This window comes from Budorcas taxicolor, chromosome 6, assembly GCF_023091745.1.
Source record: "Budorcas taxicolor isolate Tak-1 chromosome 6, Takin1.1, whole genome shotgun sequence".
NCBI classification, from domain to species: Eukaryota; Metazoa; Chordata; class Mammalia; order Artiodactyla; family Bovidae; genus Budorcas; species Budorcas taxicolor.
The window spans coordinates 44,619,955-44,636,642 of NC_068915.1; the positions used below are offsets into that span (position 1 = coordinate 44,619,955).

Genomic DNA, 16,688 nt, shown 5'->3' on the forward strand with positions numbered 1-16,688 from the left:
CTCTAGATGTTTTGAAATATCTTGATCTGTGAGGACGCTTGGTAATTTCTCCTGCCTGCAGGTGTTATTTCTGACACAAGCTAGGCAGTCCTTTTGCACATTATCTCAGTAGAAAAACATTAATAGTTTCATATACTTGTGGATAATTTCCTTAGTTTCAACATACTCTTTCGCTTTGCAAGGCAAAAAAACATGGATTGGTCACTCTTTGAACAATATCTGCTTAAACACTATCAAATTTATACCCTGTTGCTGCTTCCAAGCCTACTCAATTCAACATGGAATTTAGTGTAGTATTTCTGAAAATACTGTAATTAACAAATGAACTCAACATATGTAGTTCCAGAAATACGTATTACTTATGAGAACTGACGATATGTACAGCTAGATCAAGTTCAATCACTGACCACCACCTAACTTCCACCTGTAAGACCCTCAACAGACTGTAAAATGCATTCTAATGTCACATATTAAATTGCGATTAAAAAGCCACTAAGTATCAAATTTTCACTTGAAAACCCCTTTAAAAAATAATACCCCTTTATTTTGATCTTTCCTCAACAAGCTTCAGACCACCACAATGTGATGATGGCATCCAAAAGTAGAGCTGACCCAAATACTCATTCTTTCATATTTTTCTGAGAAGAGGGTAACGATTACAAATGGCAGCTTATAGTTATAATTAATGAGCTATTATTTGCTCTTTACTAACAATTATGCATTATCACCTGTACCAAGTTAAATGGTCAACTAAATCCAAATCCTCGGACTTCAGGTTTTAGAATCAGAATTAACATAGTTAAATTTGCTGCTTTCCCAGGGAGTATTAGCAGTTAACTTTTCCAGGGCTTTAAAATCAGTGGAATAGCCTGCTAAGACTAGGTATCAGTATACCGATTCCCAATCCCAGGCCCCTCAGACACTGACATACTCTCCTCAAAGTCCTATGACTTCCCTGGTGGTCCAAAGATTGAGAATTCGGCTGCCAATGCAGGAAACACAAGTTTGATTTCTGGTCCAGGAAGATTCCAATATGCCCAGGGGCAAATAAACACAAGCACAACTAGTGAGCCTGTGCTCCAGAGTCCCAAACCTGCAACTACTGAAGCCTGAACACCCTAGAGCCCTTGCTCCACAATGAGAAGCAACTGCAATGAGAAGCCACAGCACCGCAACAAAGGCAGCCCTCACTCACAACTAGAAAGCTCTCGTGCACAAGGAAGAAAAATTTTAAACAAGCCCAGAAAGAGTAGAGAGCTATCACCTGATGATTTGCTAGATATATGAAACCCTTTCCCAAAAAACCAAAGTAACCTGATAGAATAAAAAAGAGGCAGAACCAGGTTCTGACAGCCCTATAAAGACCCTAACTATTTTCTTTTACCTAGATAAAGTTTTACTACCTTTCAAAGTAGCAATTAAACATTTACCCAGAGTAAGGGGTGAGCCATAAAAATAGGGTGTCACAGTAAAAGCTGTTAATTACATAATTCTGAAGTTTTAGTAATGGACTAGTAAGCAAAATTTCCCAGGACAGCCAAACTCTAGATTTTACCGGGTATCCTATTATCCACAATGTTTCTCTAACTGTCTTGGGAAAATACTAGCTTTAAAAAGTCATCAGTTTCATCTAGGAACTCGTTAGAAATACAGAACTGGCTTCACTTGGGATCTACTTGATCAAAAAATTTGCATAGATAGTAACCTGTGTTTGCTTTCACATTTTCACATTTTGATGCTTGCTAAGCTGCAGAAAAGTGTTAGTCACTCAGTCATGTGACCCTATGAACAACAGCACACCAGGCTCTCCCATCCATGGATTTCTCTAGGCAAGAAGCCATTCCCTTTTCCAGGGGACCTTCCTGACCCAGGTATCCAATCCAAGTTTCCTGCATTGCAGGCAGATTCTTTACCATCTGACTTATTATTTGCTGTCTATTTTATATTTACTTTAGACTACAGAAATGAAGTTAGACAAAAAGCAAATTCAAACAATTTTTTATTCAAGTACAAAATGGGTTGTAAAGCTGCAAAGACAACTTGCAACATCAACAATGTGTTTCACTCAGGAACCACTAAAGAACGTATAGTGCAGTAGTGGTTCAAGTAGTTTTGCAAAAAGGAGACGAAGCCTTGAAGATGAGGAGCACAGTGGCCGGCCATCGGAAGTTGACAACGACCAAATGAGAGTAATCACTGACGCTGATCCTCTCATAACTGCATGAGAAGCTGTCGAAGAACTCAACTACGACCATTCTATGGTCATTCAGCACTTGAAGCAAACTGGGAAGGTTTGCCGAAAAAGCTCAGTGAATGGGTACCTCATGAGCTGACCATAAATCAAAAAAATTGTTCTGAAGTGTTGTCTTCTCTTATTCTATGCAACAATAGCGAACCATTTCTCAATAGTATTGTGACATGTGACAAAAAGTGGATTTTATACTACAACCACCAATGACTAGCTCAGTGGTTAGACCAAAAAGCAGCTCCAAAGCGCTGAAATTTCCCAAAGCCAAATTTGTACCCAAAAGTCACGGCCACTGTTTGGTTCCTGCCCATCTGATCCACTACAGCCTTCATGGAATCCTGACGATATCATTACGTCTGAGAAGTACGCGTGACAACTCAATGAGACGCACTGAAAACTGCAATGCCTGCAACTATTAGTCAACAGAAAAGGCTCAATTCTTTGCCACAACAACACTCAACTGCACGTTGCACAACCAACACTTCAAAAGTTGAACAAATTGGTCTACCAAGTCTTGCTTCATCTGCCATATTCACCTAACCTCTCACCAACCAACCAGCACTTCTTCAAGAATCTCGACAACTCTTTGCAGGGAAAATGCTCCCACAACCAGCAGGGAGGCAAAAAGTGCTTTCTAAGAGTTGAAGCATGGATTTTTTTTTATATACTATAGGAATGAACAAACTTACTTCTCGTAGGCAAAAACTTATTAATAAAGATGTGTTTGAGCCTAGTTGCAATGACTTAAACTGCATCGTCTGAAACTGCAATGGTATTTTTAAAATTATTATTTTTTCCACTCATGATCTTTTAAATTGAGGTATAGTTGATTTAGGGCTTCCCTCAGAGCTCATCACTTCATGGCAAATAGATGGGGGAACACTGGAAACAGTGGCTGACTTTATTTTTTGGGGTTCCAAAATCACTGCAGATGGTGATTGCAGCCATGAAATTAAAAGACGCTTACTCCTCGGAAGGAAAGTTAGGATTAACCTAGACAGCATATTAAAAAGCAGAGACATTACTTTGCCAACAAAGGTCCATCTAGTGAAGGCTATGGTTTTTCCAGTAGTCATGCATGGATGTGAGAGTTGAGTATAAAGAAAGCTGAGCACAGAAGAATGGATGCTTTTGAACTGTGGTGTTGGAGAAGACTCTTCAGAGTCCCTTGGACTGCAAGGAGATCCAACCAGTCCATCCTAAAAGAGATCAGTCCTGGGTGTTCACTGGAAGGACTGATGGTGAAGTTGAAACTCCAATACTTTGGCCACCTGATGCGAAGAACTGACTCATCTGAAAAGACCCTGACGTTGGGAAAGATTGAAGGCAGGAAGACAAGGGGACGACAGAGGATATGATGGTTAGATGGCATCACTGACTCAACGGACATGAGTTTGGGTAAACTCCGGGAGTTGGTGATGGACAGGGAGGCCTGGCGTGCTGCGGTTCATAGGGTCTCAAAGAGTCAGACATGACTGAGTGATTGAACTGAACTGAACTAAAGGAGCTGAGATGGTAAAAGTATCCGCCTGCACTGCAGGAGACCCAGGTTCAATCCCTGGATTGGGAAGATCTCCCACTCCAGTATTCTTGCCTGGAGAATTTCACAGACAGAGGAGCTTTGCAGGCTACAGTCCCTGGGATCGCAAAGAGTCAGACACGACTGAGCGACTGACAGACACATAGCTGATTTACAATGTTATGTTTATTTCTGCTGCACAGTAAAGTGATTCACTTATACAGACTTTTAAAATATATATTCTCCATTATGGTGTACCACAGGATATTGAATATAGTTCTCTGTGCTATACAGTGGGGCCTTGTTTAAGATATGCATTTTAAAACAGCACCATAAAAATGACTGTCAACCAGGTAGCAATATGTCTGGAAAGCTGAGAAAAACATCTTAGATTCCAAAAAGAAATACAAATGGCTCATAAGTACATGTAAAGATGCTCAATTTCATATAGAAGAAATGCAGATTAAAATCATAATGAGATTTCACTTTTTAACTTACAATATAGACAAAGATAAAAATGTTCCACAACAAAGTGTTGTCAAGGCCATAGAAACAGATACTCATTTGCTCATCCCTTAGTCACAGTAGCTAAAATATGGCAACAGCTAATAAAATTCCAACACACCCTCTGACCCAACCAGTTTCATTTTTAAGAAACTCATTTCACAGATATACTCACCTGAATATGTGTGAAAAAAATGTGTGTACAAGTTTATAAGAGAATACTAAGGACACCAACTGATTTTAATAAAAGAAACTGTAAATTCTGAGTGTCCATCTAAGGAATTAAACTAGCAGTCACTAAAATGAATGAAGAAACTTTACACTGATCTAGAACAATCTCCAGGGAAAATATAAGTGAAATTAGCAGCCATATGTCTTGAACCAGCCCTACTATTAAAGCTGAAGTTTAATACGTTCTGAATATCCTAGTTATGTGCTGTTATTCCAATCCTGTTAGGGTTTTGGTTACCTTTCAAAGTATAGGCTTTATTCTGGCATGACTAAACATGCGAATAAATCAAAACTGTTTCTAGAGGATCCAAAATTCATTCAGCATGACCAAAAGAAATTCCTGGTATCTATTTCACACATTGAGTAAAACCTGAGTAATCAGATTTACTACCTTACAAATACTTACACATAAATAATTCTATGGAGCTGAAGAATGAGGATAGAGAGAAATAACAGCATATAGAGTGAGTAAGGACATATCCTTTTTGCAAGACAAACCTTGGTCAAGTTTCTGCTTTCTTACCGGTGCTCTACCTTAAATAAGTTCAACTTCCTCTAATGCTGCATTTGAAAAATGAGAATACAGTGGCTATCGTTCAAATTAAATAAAACAATATATATAAACCACCTAAATGCACCAACTGCCTGGCACTTGGTAAGTATTCAGTGTAGTATAACTGTACACTACACTCTTAACTAACCTTCACCTAATGAATGAAATCTTTGGGAAAATCGATCTTACTCTACAAACATATTAGAATAAACCACACTTCTGTCCCTACCAACTGGGCCAACATAATCTTATGTTACACAGTGATAACCTTTTAGGATAGAAAAGAGAGTTGTATGTACATATCCTAAGTTATATGCTTCAGAAAAGCTTGAAAAAGATAAATCACATACCAAAAAAAAACATCAAATGTGAGATAACTACAGAGGAGTGAAAGAGGAATTCCAGAAGACTGAACTCTTAAAATTCCAGAAAAGCAACACCTGGGTATTTTGCAAGTGTCTCAGTTTAATCTCCCTTTAACAACTAGACATTTTACTACGTAATGGAACTACAAAGGACCCATATTTAAGGAAATGGCGTTGGTTCTACACTAACAGATTGATAAATGAACGTGTTAAGTTTTACATTAAAATAAAATGTTTAAAGTTCACATAAAATTTCTATTTACCATTAAGTTTTTAGACTAATCCATTACAATCCAGTCAAGTGACATCTCTATTAAAGAAAAGCTACCTACAATAAAACGCCTACACAAACAGGTTTGTGTGTGGTAATTTCTTCAAACTTATAATGGATCAAGACTTCTCAAAGAGACCATGACCAAAAGTAGTACTTAATGCAATTTTCTACATGTAACTTACTTTTTGTTTAAAGCCCCTATCAGCAGAATACTTCTCTGAATGACAACAGTAAGGAACAAATGACAAGGCTAAAACAGCTTGCATTTATCAGGGATAATATTAGAAGACAGAACCACATATAGTGATTTTAAAAATATTGTTCTTTTCACCACCAAATATGATGAGTCTAAATACCGTAGCCATCCTTCACAATATCAACACTATGAAATGGTTGGTCATCCCCCAAAAAGCCAACAATTTTTAAACATGTTTAGAGTGAAAGCTATTATACTTACTGAACAGCTATTGATAAAACTCATCAAATTACCTTCACCCATGAAAATGACTGTTTTCATCAATTAGTACTTCCATATGACATGGGTACAAAGAGTTGATAATGTATTTTAAGTACATATACAAGTCAGTTTAAAAAATAAAGTTTTTTTTTTACCTCTTTCAGAGGGCTTCCCTGGTGGCTCAGACGGAAAAGAATCTGCTTGCCACGTGGGAGACCTGGGTTCAATCCCTGGATTGGGAAGATCCCTAAAAAAGGGAATGGCAATCCACTCCAGTATTCTTTTGCCTAGAGAATCTCATGGACAGAGCCTGGTAGACTACAGTCCATGGGGTCACAAAGAGCTGGACACGACTGAGCAACTAACACACCTCTTTCAAGTGATCTGGCTATTTCTGGACTCACCTCTAACTTACACAGCTCACATACAATCCCCTAGCACAATCTAGGTTTACATTACTGAGTAGAAAAATAAAGGTGGCAGCATCCAATCTGATTTGAAGGTGTAAGAAACTGCTGTGTTCCAACAGCAAAGATATCCATTATTAAATAATGGTGAATAAGAATGAAATCAATTACTAAGCTTTTTCTTTCAATCTCCAATATTTGTTTAATAGACTATTAGGCTGTTAGAACGTAATTTATTAGAATTTTGAGTTATTTCTTAAAGGGCTAGAGTACCAAGAAAAACTCCTAACATTAAGCATGCTATAAACCAAAGCAGCGTGAGAATGTCTACTCCACTTAAAATCCAACTTATCCACCTAGTTAACTTGCCTATCTAGGTCTCGCCATTCTTCTCAGCTCAAATGAAGTACTTCCTCTTCTGTGAAATCATCTACACAATTCATGTGACATTCAAACGACCTTAATTGCTTCACAGCATACTTCCTCTATCAAGTCAAGAAAGAGTCAACGACACTGACATAGCTCCTTAATAAACATAATGCTCCTTTCATCTGTAAAAGGATAAAGATTTATATAGGTTCAAGTTTAATTTGACATTCTCAGCAAAAGCATTACCCCATGAGTAACACGAATCTCACTACAGCCACAGCACTATGCAGCATTATACTGGCTACAATGAAAACAAACCACTAGATGTGAACAGTCACATGGAAAGGTGCCATATGGTACTCTGAATAATGTGGAATATAAAATGTTTTAATGAAATTCTAACACTTATAAAAAGCCAAACAGAAAATATCACATCTTATTTATCAAATACATAGCTTCCTAGTTATTAACTTACATGTTGAAGATCATCAGCCTAAGCATACAGCTTTATTTTGGCAAACACCCAAAATACATTTGGTATGTGTTTCAGAGTTAGAGATCTAATCAAGCAAAAGAAACACCTAAGAAATTAACGAGAAATAAGGAAACGATATGGCAACCCACTCTACTATCCTTGCCTGGAAAATCCCATGGACAGAGGAGCCTGGCAGGCTACAGTTCATGGGGGTGGCAAAGCATTGGACATAACTGAGCCACTGAGCACACAAGGAAATTAAATCATTTTTTCAAAATATACTGCTTATTCCTCACATTTTCATAACTTTTGAAGGAAATGATCTCTTATCTTTACAACAGAATTTACAGAAAGCTACGATGGACGAGCATGTTCTTAGTATTTTCTTAAAAGGTGTCGGCACTATAAGCAAAGAGAGACTTCTATAACTAATCCCTTGCAAGTGCTTTAAATACGAAGGTCAAATGTAATACTATATGCAGACCTTTAGGAAATCAAGTTCGCTTTGTATGAATTAAAAGTCAACAGAATTTTTTTCTAAGGTGACAACAGTGATTTTTTAAGTTTCTATGACAGGAACTTCTGAAGTGGTAAACAACCACATTTATTCTTTACACCTACTCCTTTCTGAAGATCCAGTAAAACTACCTTTCCCTAATTCAGATACACTTGAATTAGAACAAAGCCCACCATTAACAGATGCTCGATAAATTAGTTTATAATTGATGTTTATATAATAATCTCTAAAGACCAGATTTGTTTCCACATCTTACCTTCAGCCCTAAAAGAATATTTGGATTCATTCATTCATTTCATATTGACAAGTAATATCAATGTTTAATTCAAGCTAAAACCCCTACATTGTAATTCAAATACTGTATTAAAAGGGACTATATTAAATTAGCTTTGTAAGTCCATTTTAAATTAACCAGGTTAACTGGTTAACAAAATACAACAATTTCTCACAGTGAAAATCTACCACCACTATCAGCAGCAGCAAGAGAAAAAATGTCGACTTAGCACTTGCTATGTTACAGGTATTATTCTAAGGGACACACACAAATTACATATTTGATCTGAGAACAATCCTAAGATGTAGCTGTTATTGTCAGCTCCATCTTCTGAAAGCAGTAAGCTCAAGGAGGTTAATTAACGTGGACAAAATCACAGCCAGTAAGTGACAGACTAGGACACAACTAGGCACCATGATCCTAGAGTCTGTGCTCCACAATCTATTTCCTTTTGATTCTTTTCTCAAGTCAAGTTTTTAGAACAAGACTGCCTTGTTAGAAATTCACTCTGGAAACTCTAAGCAGTCATGCAGCTGGTCCTTTGAACTGTTTCCTGAGGTCCCAAAGAATCTGCTATGGCAATGGCTGGTAAATCCTCCCCAAGTAGCAACCTTAGAGGTTCTGTTATACTAGGCTCTTGTATTTGTTATGTACTTTTAGATTCTCTTTCATCTCACCTCGACTGCCTTTTGGAAATTAAAAAGTTCCCCAAGTTTCTGAACCATGTTCTGTGAAACAGTACTTCTTTAGCTGGCTTGTTCCAAACACCTCTCCCTCAGGTTTTACAAAGGGTTTATCGTATCTTAAAACCCAGGCTGTTTATTTCCCCCATCACTCAATTAGATCTAGACTATGCCCTACCTTAATTGTTCTTGATTTTCCAGCAGCTTGTCCTTAAGTTATATAAAAGATAAACATCTCAAGATGCTTACCTACCCTTACAGAGCTAACATCATGTGTCCTCCAAGAAAGAGCTGCAACACTTTCTGCTTCATACACATTATCCCAGATTGAGTTCTTAGCCTTCTGACAAATTCCAAAACTGAAATGAAACTGATACTCAAAAGCAAACGATTCAGAATAAAAGGTAAATGACATACACCAAATCAACCTATCACTGTACCTTCTCCACCAAGGCAAGTTTAAACAATCAAGGAAAATATCTTTCTGTGAAAGCTCTACCCTTTCCACAATTATGTAGTGACAAATTTTCACACTCCTCTACTGCCCCTTCCATGTCATTTTTTTTTAAAAATAAAGGATCCATGCAGAAGCATACAGATACAAACTCCCTTCCCAACGGGTTTATGTTACAATCAGGTTAAGAAAAAGAATCAAACCAATCTCTGATTATCCATACTGTCTATAAACCAGTCCTGAACCATCTCAAAACTGATCTGCCTTAGAAATGCTGACTTACACAAATCAGTGTAACATGAAGTAACATGAAGACTACAGTGCCTTCAAGTAAAAAGTATGTTTTTCATTCAGAAAAAAGGGTTTTTTAAAATGATGTTCCATGTGCCTAAAAAGTCTGTACCCCTATTGCTACTCCTGGCAAACCATTACTTTTACTTCAGTTCTTGACTGAAATTCTGCCGTCTCTTTTCCAGCCTCAAGTGAATTCTCAAGTCATGCTTTCAAATACACTCCAAAACTCTTTCAAAGCCTAATCATAATTTGAAATTTTATATTTACTGTGTATTTGCTTTATGTGGACGGGGCCAGTTTTACTTTTACTACTATACCTAGCACTGCCCAACACACAGAAGGTACTCAGTTATTAGCTGACTGAATGAATGACTAAGCATCACTTGCGTAAGTTAAAGCTACTAGGTTCCCTCGGTATCACACACTCAGTAATTTTATAATTTGAGGAAAAAAACAAAAAGGAAGCATATCACCAAAATAATAGTGAAATTAGCTACCAAAATAATAATGTAAATATTAAATATTTTAACTACCTCACTGAGGTACGCCGCCCCCCTCCAGTAACTTCCATTCCGAGATGGCCAAAGGAACATACACATATTGCAAAAGCAATACTTGAGGAGAAAAAAAAGATGGGAGCAGGCAAACACACACGAATTATAAAAACCATTTCGCAGTGGTGGTTTTGGAAAGTAACTTGGCTACTGGGACTGGATAGTTATTTAAAGCTAGTTTAACACAGTGTGCACAAATTTACACTAGATCCAATCCTTTAACTAGAGCAATATTAAGACCTAGAATGTAGACACATATGTGTCCCAAACACTGGAGAAACTACCTTTGGACCATTAGCGTATAAAGATGAAGCTAAAGTAGTCTCCAACAAATTAATTAGTAAATCAGCATTTACAGTGTACACAATGAATCAGGAAGGATACGGTTAAATTCTCAGCCTCTCAAGCAGAATCTTCAGTTAGTCCTCGTCACCATCCTTCTACAGTGAAGATTAAAGGCTTCTTCTGACTATAAAGTAGATCCATAGGCATTTTATATCTACACATGAGAACAGTTAATGGAGGGCTCAAATAGTTGTCTAATAGTTGTCTGATGTATTCACTCTTCCTACCCAATTAACTACGTAACTAATTCTCATTAAGTTAAAGCTTTAGCTATTTTGAACATCTGGGTTCTCAAAAACAAGTTGATGGATGACTACACAAAATATATCTAGGGATTCATAAGACACTGCACTTAATAAAACTCTCCCATTAGTTAAAACTACCACTTACTCCATACTAATAGGATGTGATATCACTTAAAGACAATACTAGGTTACCTTCTAGCTCTTCAGAAGATTCTAGAAGAAATTTCAATAAGCTTACCCTATAAGAATTAAGGTTTCTTTTTAAATTTAAATAAAGCCACTAGAAACCATTCCGCAAAAAAACATCACAATGCCAAAGACAGAGCTCTCAAATCCATTGTCATTCATTCCCTATAACTGAACCAAAATCTTTCCCAAGCATGTATCTTTTGAAAGCCTACCAATAAACATTTACACATTTTGCCCTAACATTGCATGTAACATTCTCATCTCCCAATTCCTAAATTCTGCTCTCCCTGCTCAACTATGGCTTACTTAAAAAAAAACTCAATGCACAGTAAATCAAATGTCATGTTATTGTTTCTCCTAAAGGTGAGCAAAATCTGCACTTTATTATCCTCAATTCCTGGACATTATCTAATCTTAAAGTAATAAAAAAAATAAGTTTAGATTTTAGGTAACGCTTTTGTCAATTATACTGTATTTACATCTGATAAATACCATGACTGTCACTAAAAATTTATTCAATAAAGATTAAGGTTTAAGTCAAAAACACACCTCATAAAGTTATAAAGACAAGCTGACTCAAGTAAACACTTAAGTTCAATTGCTATTAACAACTAATAAAGCAATTAATTGGAAATTGTAATAAAACAATAAATCAAAGAAACTAGAAGAAACTGAGATGGAATTTGAAGGGTAGCAAGCTTTTGATTATGGAAAAAAATGTTAAGTTGTGATAGCACCGTTACATTTAGAGAAATCTTATTTTTGAAACAGATGCACTGAAATATTTACAGATCGAAAGTATATGATGCCTAGGATTTGCTTCTTATTTTGGGGGACACAGAAATGGGTTGAGATATGGATGAAACAAGATGAGTCAACTTTGAAGATGCAAGACAAATAAATATGAGTTTATTACAGCATTATTCTACTTTTACATACATTTGAAGTTTTCTGTAAAATACACAGCTTCCCCTGTAACGCTGTATCTATCTCTGCCATCAAAGACTAATGTTGCTGTCTATGTAACATCTTACCCACCACTGTCTTTTAAAAACAACCTCAGGGACAAGACAGTATCAAGACAAAGAACTCATTTTAAAAAATGAAGGACCTGTCATACGCATACACATGGAATAAACAAAAGAGTTTCAGAAGAATTACCATCAGGCAACAAACATCACACTACTTACGCTGAACCCAAGTGTGAAGATGAAGATTAGAAATCAGGGAAGTTAAAGTATTAGAAAGCAGCTCAATATGGTTGTTAATCATATTAGAAAGACGTTCAATATGGTGTAACAAAGAGGTTTTTGAGGAGACTCTAATAAGAGTATGTTACAAAAGATTGCTCCTTTTAGTTCAAAACACATCCATGGTAACACTACTGTAATTAGTATCAAAAGCCCTCTACTCCAAATAAATCATATCCCTTTCCATACATCCTTCTTTCTACAAATATTTTTCCTTTACTAAGATATATCATCTACCTTTCTGTCATACTTAAATGATACACTTCACCTAAGACATAGCACCAAGTAACTAAAATCTGACCTATGAAATTCAATGTCTACTGAACAGCTATATATATTACTAACAAAAAAAAAGAATCCATATTAAAAAGTCATCTAGTAAGCATAAGAAGGTTTAATCTGGATTATTCTAAAACTGGATAACTTGAGACTCCACTAGCAAGGTCTGCTATCTGGTGGCAGAAAACTAAAAGCAGAGGGGAAATAGTGTCCATTTTTAAAGACAGTACTTACTTAAGAATGGTTTTTGCACTACTGCAGTCTTCAAATCGAATGGAGTAACCAACTTCCTGGCCCAACATCACATCCATTTCATCAGCAACTCTCTGAGCCACACTCATTGCAGCCACTCTCCTGGGTTGGGTACAGGCAACTCCTCTTTTGGGTCCTGGTAATGATCGCATGTACTCCACACACCACTGTGGAATCTATCAAATAATTTCACATTTAAATTAATTCTACTCTGCCTACACATCGAGTATGTTTAACATGAAGTGTTTTATCTCATTCTAATAATTTAAGACAAAATTCAATTTAGGCACATCACAGTTATTATTTACGACTCAAACTTTTAATAGCATGAGCTCTCCAAGGCAAGGAAAGGTCACAGAGAACACTGATATGATGTAAACCACACCTTGGTGAGCTAGGTACACTGAGCTGAATATGCTGTATGGTATCAATGTTCCACCACCAGGCATTTTTCTATACACAGGGGGAAAAAATTCAACTTAGGAAAATTCTAAGTTTCTAACAAATGTTAGTTCCCAAAAATATTCTAAGAAACTGTTAACTTAAATTCTTATACAATTTCAGTTACAAAGTAATGCACATAAAAGTAGAAATAATATCTATTTGCAATTATAAAGTTGTATCTTTCAATTCAATTCAAATTTATTATGTTAGGGATTTCCCCAGCAGCCCAGTGGTTAAGACTCCACTCTTCCAATGCAGGGAGCACAGGCTCTATCCCTGGTTGGGTAACTAAGATCCTACATGCTGTGAAGCACATTCAAAATGTGGAAAAAAAAAAAAAAAAAGCTAAGTCAAGAGAATCTAACTCCTATCCCTTTCCCCTCAGAAGTATACACAACAGTAACATCCTAAAGGTTCATTTTAGGAAGATCTTAAAAGTTAACTGTCAATCTCAAACTCAAGAGAACCTAGAGAAGTAGCAACAGCACTTCCCTGAAGGAGTACAAGGAAGGGTACAGAAGGGGTGGCGGGGAGACCAACAGATACAAGCAGCTGGTTGTTGCCATGATGACAGTGTATTTCCTGGCTGTTTCATTATCAACAGAAGCTCAGAGATCCTCTAATTTAATGGTTCTTTCTCTACCCACCTACCTGAAAAAGAACCACGGGAAAAATCTTAAGTGCTTACTGCATTCAACTGGAACCCACTGCTACAAAGACACAATGGGTCTCCATCAAAGCCCTCAAGTCTATCTGGTTTTAATGTTACAGAAAACATGGGAGTTTTTTTGGTGCAGAATTTGTACAGTGATATTTGAAGAACACTGGTTGTTGTACTATTATTGCATTGTAGACAGGTTTTCTGCAATTTTAGGATAACCGCTATCATTGACAAGTATCTGAAAAGGGAAAGGAGAGATTATGCTGCTTCTCTAGGAATGTAAATACGCATATCTTTAAAGAACTTAAAATGAACAAAAATACTAAACTAAAACAGAAGGGCATCTCTGGGCTTGTAAACCAACAGATCGAAGTTTATGTGGCTTTCCAGAAAAGTTTTTTATGTATCTTCATTTCAGCAAACCGCCTACAAAGGCAAAATGTACTTCATATGATCAAACAAAATGAAATTCAAATAAACATTTGTTGGTCAATTAAAGTCATTAAAACTTAATTCAGAACTCTCAAAGCAAGAACATTCACAGATTTTTAAATTCACTCTAGTGAAACAAATAGCTTACTTCCACTTTAAAAATAAGATAGGAACAACTTTGGCCAATTCATCAGTTTTTGAACTTTTGATCTCAGGACCTCTTTATACTTTTAAAATAACCCAGAATGCCCAACAACTAATACATTCTTTGTGTTAGGAAATTAAAACTGAAAACTTGTTAAAATATTTATTAATTGCTTAACAGTAAAAACCCATTCTATGTTAGCATTAACAGTTTCTATGAAGAAAGTACATCCTAAAAAAACAAAATTTAGCAAGAGACTACACTGTTTCAGATCTGCTTATCTCTAATGTCTGGCTTAACAGAACACAGACTCTAACTGCTTCTATTTTGAATGTACTACAGTATTTGTTTTGTTTGAAGTATATGAAAAAAATCTCAGGAACTCTGAAAGGGTTTCAGGAACTTCCAAGGGTTTCTATACAAGATTTGGACCCTGGCTTCATCAATATATTTATCCATATTTCTAAGAACAGCATTAAGAAGGGAAGTACATCATGAAATATGCTACTGACTTCCTCAAGCCAAGTATCAGTTCTAAGCCATCCCTTCCCTCAGCTTCCCTTCCTCCATTTGTGACCATCTACCTAAAAACTGATCCATAGCCCTCAGTCTTCTTGTTTTATATATCATCCTAAGTGATTCTATTTATTCTTCTGACATACATCAAATGTCGATCCCAACCCTAGTCCTACACCTGACCTTATGATTTCATTTGAAGAATGGCTAAGTTTTTGGTATCCTGAATCCAACAAGTTTAAAACCAAAACCATTTCTCACCTTTCTCCAAATACTTTAAAAATCCCTCCCACGTCTCCTACTCAACAATAGTAACATCTTAACTCCAATCTTTTTTTTTTCTGGCTACACAGCATGGGAGGTCTTAGTTCCCTAAGCAGGACTGAACTACTGCTCCCTGCAGTGGAAGCATGGGGGTTTACCCACTGGCCTGACAGAGGAGTCCTCAATCTGTCCTTTATTCTCCATTCTACCACCCTATACAAAATCAAATTGTTATGACTTCCTACAAAGCCTGTCATCAACATTCTCACTAAACAGGACATTTCTGTAAAATTTCTTGTCATTTCCCTTCAACCTAAAGGTTCTGCTGGCCCCTTGATCTGCAGCAAGAAAGCTACTGTTTCAGTCTCCCCAGCTCCACCTCCATCTCCAAACACACACTATATACTCTGGCCAGGGGATATGCTTTCTCTTCTCTCTAAACATATGCCCTTTCTCATGCTGTCCCTTTGGCTGAATTAGCTTTAGTTTTTTATTTGGCTATAGTATATGTATACCAAATGGCAATATGCAATGTCTTCACTATGAATCTCAGTCAAAAGTTAAACTACGTAGATTCTGTTTGGAGAATTTCATTTTCTGATAGGCACACACACAAAAAAATTACTCAAAATGGCTGACAATTCTTAATGGTTTTGAGTCAAAATTCAGTAGGAGTATGCCAAAAAAAGTATTTGCATGAAATTCATTATTTGAAGAGTTCCCTTCAAATCCCCCAAATGCCCTGCAATCCTAAGTATCCAAGTATCTTAAGTATTAAAAACAAACAAAAAATCCCAAATACCAATCCAAATAATCACAAACCTCTTGTTTTGAGTTTGCTTGACCTTCTCCATTAACTGCTTCTAAATAAGCTCATCTCTGAAATAATGTTAACCATATAAGACCCCAAAAGGGCAAAATGAAATAACTTTGGCTATGAGACAAAGGCAAAAAGTTTTAAACACTGAACCCAACCATATCTATTATGTAGTCTAGGGCAACCTACTAAACTTCTCATAAATCTAAATCTCATTTTGCTCATCTGTAAAATGGTGATTAACAACTTCCTTGCATGGCTGCTGAAAAAATGAGATAATACAAAGTACACAATGCCTGGCTTTACCCAACTGCTGATTAAACAACTACATAAACCACTGAAATAATTATTTGAAACATGAAACTAGTAAGTTCAGAGTTATATCATTCCATGTATTTAATTCTTTAAATTTCCACAAGGTGATAAAAATAAACCAACAGTTTTGGTTTCTAACATCAACACTACATTTCCTCCACTTTAAAAGAAATATCATATTCACAAAAGCTCAGTCTTTTAAATAACAAAAACTTTCAATTTGGGTTGCTCTTGTAGTCTTCAAAATGTCTCCATGAAATAATTAATAATTTGTGTCATGTAACCTTAAAAAAAGGTTATCTTGTAAATGCAGTACACTCAAATGTGAACACTTATAATAGATAAATACGGAAAAA

At 36.3% G+C, this 16,688-nt stretch overlaps 1 protein-coding gene across 1 annotated transcript in view; it reads right to left on the bottom strand.

The window, feature by feature from the left end:
- DHX15 (DEAH-box helicase 15) overlaps window positions 1-16,688 on the bottom strand; it is a 55,201-nt gene that overhangs the window by 29,605 nt on the left and 8,908 nt on the right. Inside the window, exon 3 of the mRNA XM_052641796.1 lies at window positions 12,721-12,914. Coding sequence (XP_052497756.1) covers window positions 12,721-12,914 — 194 coding nt within the window. The remainder of the gene's footprint in view (window positions 1-12,720; window positions 12,915-16,688) is intronic.